The sequence below is a fragment of the Planococcus citri genome, chromosome 4 (genome assembly GCF_950023065.1).
Source record: "Planococcus citri chromosome 4, ihPlaCitr1.1, whole genome shotgun sequence".
Lineage (NCBI taxonomy): Eukaryota > Metazoa > Arthropoda > Insecta > Hemiptera > Pseudococcidae > Planococcus > Planococcus citri.
In genome coordinates, this window is record NC_088680.1 from 27,674,160 (window position 1) to 27,678,036 (window position 3,877).

General features: G+C 32.6%; 1 protein-coding gene across 1 annotated transcript in view; it reads left to right on the plus strand.

Annotated features, from left to right (window-relative positions):
• The window catches only part of LOC135845632 (fatty acid synthase-like), a 38,841-nt gene extending 38,229 nt beyond the window's left edge, over positions 1-612 (plus strand). Inside the window, exons 36-37 of the mRNA XM_065364330.1 lie at positions 16-255; positions 434-612. Of these exons, the coding sequence (XP_065220402.1) occupies positions 16-255; positions 434-553 (360 nt within the window). The 3' untranslated portion in view covers positions 554-612. The remainder of the gene's footprint in view (positions 1-15; positions 256-433) is intronic.
• Positions 613-3,877: the final 3,265 nt, after the last annotated feature.

A 3,877-nucleotide genomic window follows, 5' to 3' on the forward strand; every position in this document is an offset into this window, starting at 1 on the left:
CAATTTTTTTCACAGTTCACTAAATCGATCAAAAAACTGGAAGGTTGGCAATCAAAGAAAAAACTATGTTTGTCATTACTACCATCAGGGATGACAAATGAAAACTCAATGAACCTGTTGCTTGATAGAATTATTACAGTGAGCAAAGAAATACTTAATCACCAAATTCCTCAAGTATCACTCGAATCATCAGGCATTCTGATAAGATGCGTGGAAAATACGCTGGATGATGATGATGCTTATGGCTTATCAGAGGTATTTGAGTACATACATTTTTAAAAATCAGAAGTGGGGATTACCTATGTTTTAGTTATACCTATAGCTACTATTCCATATAAATTGGTAGATAAAATTTTTAGAACGCTTAGTCTTATGGTGTTTGATTTTATTCATCAAGTTTTGATACAAATGTTCATTCTGGTTCATTTTGCAGTACTTCAAGAATCCGATGCAAGTTTATAAAATTAATGCTGGGCACAGCACAATTTTGCATCATGCGAAGACTTCGGAAATTCTAATGGAATCTCCATTGTGGAAAAAAATAAGCAACTGACGGATTTTTTCAAAAAAAAAAAAAATTTCACTTATGTAGTATTATTATAAAACCAAGAAGTATTACCTTTGTGATCTTCTGTAAACTGAAAAATACAATTCTTTTTGTTTCATTGGCAGTGTTGTTGAGCCAAGTGAAGTAGGTAGTAAATTGAATGTATGTATGTATAAACTGAACTATGTACTTAGTTAAACAAGAAAATAATAAAATCTTTGAAATAAAAACATGTTACATTGTACCTTTAATTCTAACCTAGCCCAAATCGTTGATTATGGCTCATAGAATAAAATAAATAAATGAATGAGTAAATAAAAATGCAACTCGAATCACTACACATACTCGTTACTTGTATAGAAATAATATTTCTTCTAAGGCATGCGCAATTTTATGAAAGTAAATTAGATACTTACTCTTTTTTAGTTCTTTTTATCAAAATCATTTATAAAAAACTAATTCAATAAGTGTTTGTGCTGTAAAAGGTGCAAATTGATTGAAAGTTGTCTGGTACATATTTTGTTTTTGGTGTACCTACGTATATACAGGGTGACCCAGAGAAGACTGATGCTTTTATTTCCTAAAATACTCAAAGAGCAATCAACAAAAAAGTTTAAATGAACTATCATTTAAAAGTAGAGACATGACAAATATGTTTACGCTTATTTGCGGAACACAATATCGATCAGGTGACTGGAATTTTAAACAACGCATTTTTTCAGTTTTTTTGTAAAATTTCAAACTCTTTTTCAAGTTTTTTTCGCAAAATTTTTGAAATTTCTTCAGAAATCTGACTGTTTTGGCCTTCTAAATCTTGTGGACATGTGTCATGAATGTGGCTTTTGAGATGCCTCCCTTTAAAAAAAAATCTGGAGTAGTCAAATCAAGCAAACGCGGCAGGCAGGCAAAATTGAGGTGAGTCAACAATCTGCGGCTACCAATTGTGATCAACATATCCAAATTTCAGCTTCCTAGGTCATTCCCACCTCATTTAAGGCGGAATTAAGGTGGAAACCCCCTCATTTTATCCCTATTTTCGGTTTTTTCCTCCTTTAAAGAAGTGGGGATGACCTAGGAAGCTGAAATTTGGATATGTTAATCACAATGGAAGTACTGACCAATGATATGATTTTGGACCATTTTCATTCATTTGGGACCATGTTATGGCCCTCCAAAAAAATGACCTTACTGTAATTTTCGAATTTGACCCTCCCCCACCCTAGGGGTCGACTTTAGGTCCCAAAATAATCTCATTCCCCAAGTTTGGCTTTATTTGATCGATTAGCACAGGTTTCAAGTCCCAAAGTCATGAAATGTGAACTTATTGAAATCACATCACTTTGAGGGGTCGTAGCGCCCCCCTTGGGGCTAAGGAGTTGGTTGATAGCTCATTTGATAGGTATTTGAGGAGAGATTAAATAATCAGTCCTCATTTTACTCAAAAGTAATTTTTTGACAAAAAAAGGATTTTGGGGGGCTTTGATTCACTGTGGGGGATTAGCTCTAGGGGTAGGGGCGGGGGCTTTTAGTATGTTGTTCACTACACCATCCTAGACAATATTCGCAAAAAAAAAACCTTTGATCCCAATTATGTCCGGGTTCACCCATTTTTTCCCGGTATTTGACTGGGCTATATTATTAGGTACTTATGAATTCGAAGTTCCCTTTTTTTCAATATGGAAACAGAAATTGATGTGTTTTTTTTTCAAAGTTATTTACAATCAGATACAAATGTGATCAGTTTCAAACAATTTTATAAACATTTATAAAATTCTTGCAAAATATCAATAACTGAAAATTTTTTTATACAATTTTATCAGAGCATTTAAGTACGTACTTTTCTTTTTATCAAAATCTGTAATTATGAATGTATAAAACTGTATACAATTGTATACTTATCTACACATTTGATACACCTTTATAAAAAAACTAATTCAATATTGATAAACGTTTTTCCGCCGGTAATGACGCTAGTAGTGATTTTCTATGAGGGCATAGATGGGTATGCCACTATGGGGGGGGGGCGTGAGTCATCACATAGACACGATAGACACGGACAGAGATCGTTCTATACCTATACCTACTCCTAAAAGCTAAAAACTACTCGTACTACACCAGACACCTATACCAGGTGATTTCAATTATCAAGACGATTAGACAGTCTAGACGCTGGTAATAAAATTTCAATTAAAAAATCGTTCTAATTAATTTGCATTTTCAAGAAATTTTGTCAACGGCTTGGGGAGTTATTAATATTCATAAAAAACATATTCGCAGGCTGCATAGTTCAAGTACAAAATTAGTGTTCCACTATACCTAATTGCACAAACGCCTAATTCATTACAATAATTGTTGCTTTTAATTATGATGCATAATGAAATGTGAATGCACATAAGTACCTATACCTACACACACATAATAACAAAACAAATGATATATAACCTTATAATTCGCAAATTTCCATCATCAGCTTAAATATATCAGAACATTGATTCTAAATAAATTCATCACAGTGATGTGCAGCTACGTCTTACAATTACTTAAAGAGTCAATTATTTATTCCTCGTAAAATGTGGAAACCTATCAAAGGTGACGACGCAAAGCGAAATATACCACGAAGATGACGTTGTGATCTCAGCTGTAATTTCTAGAGTAGGTATTTCCAAACAGCAAAAACTTTGAAGAATTCACGGGCATTGTGGAAAAAATAAGCAACTGGTAGATTTTTTTCTTGCAAAAAAAGCATTTACCTACACACTTGTAGTATTATCATAAAACCAAGAAGTACATACCTTTGAGATCTCCTGTCTCCTGTAAACTAAAAAATACAATCATTTTTATTTCAATTGACAGTTTTGTTGAGCCAAAGTGAAGGTTATCAGTTCATAAAATTAAATTTAGAGGAAAGTCAACTCGCCATTGTAAGCAGAAGATTTGTATTTAAGTATACCTTTTTCTCAAAAATCGCAAGGTATAACTCACGTATTAATAAGTATATGCATAAAGAATGCATTCATAGGTTGCTTGAACTTTCGTACCTAATTGCACAAAAGCCAAAAATCATAAGTTACTATAATAACTCTCTATTCTATTTAATAGGCAGGTACCTATATTAATTAAAAGGAATTCAAGCGTGATACCTAACAACATTTGCAATAATTTATTCATTCAATTGCATGCACAAAAACCTAAAATCATTAGCTATAACAACTCTATACTTTACATAATAGGCATATCAATTGAATGTAATTTATACTCATACGATAACAAAAGTTTGCGACTTAAGCATCTATAAAAATACGGGCAGAATTTAAATTCACCGCATTTTTT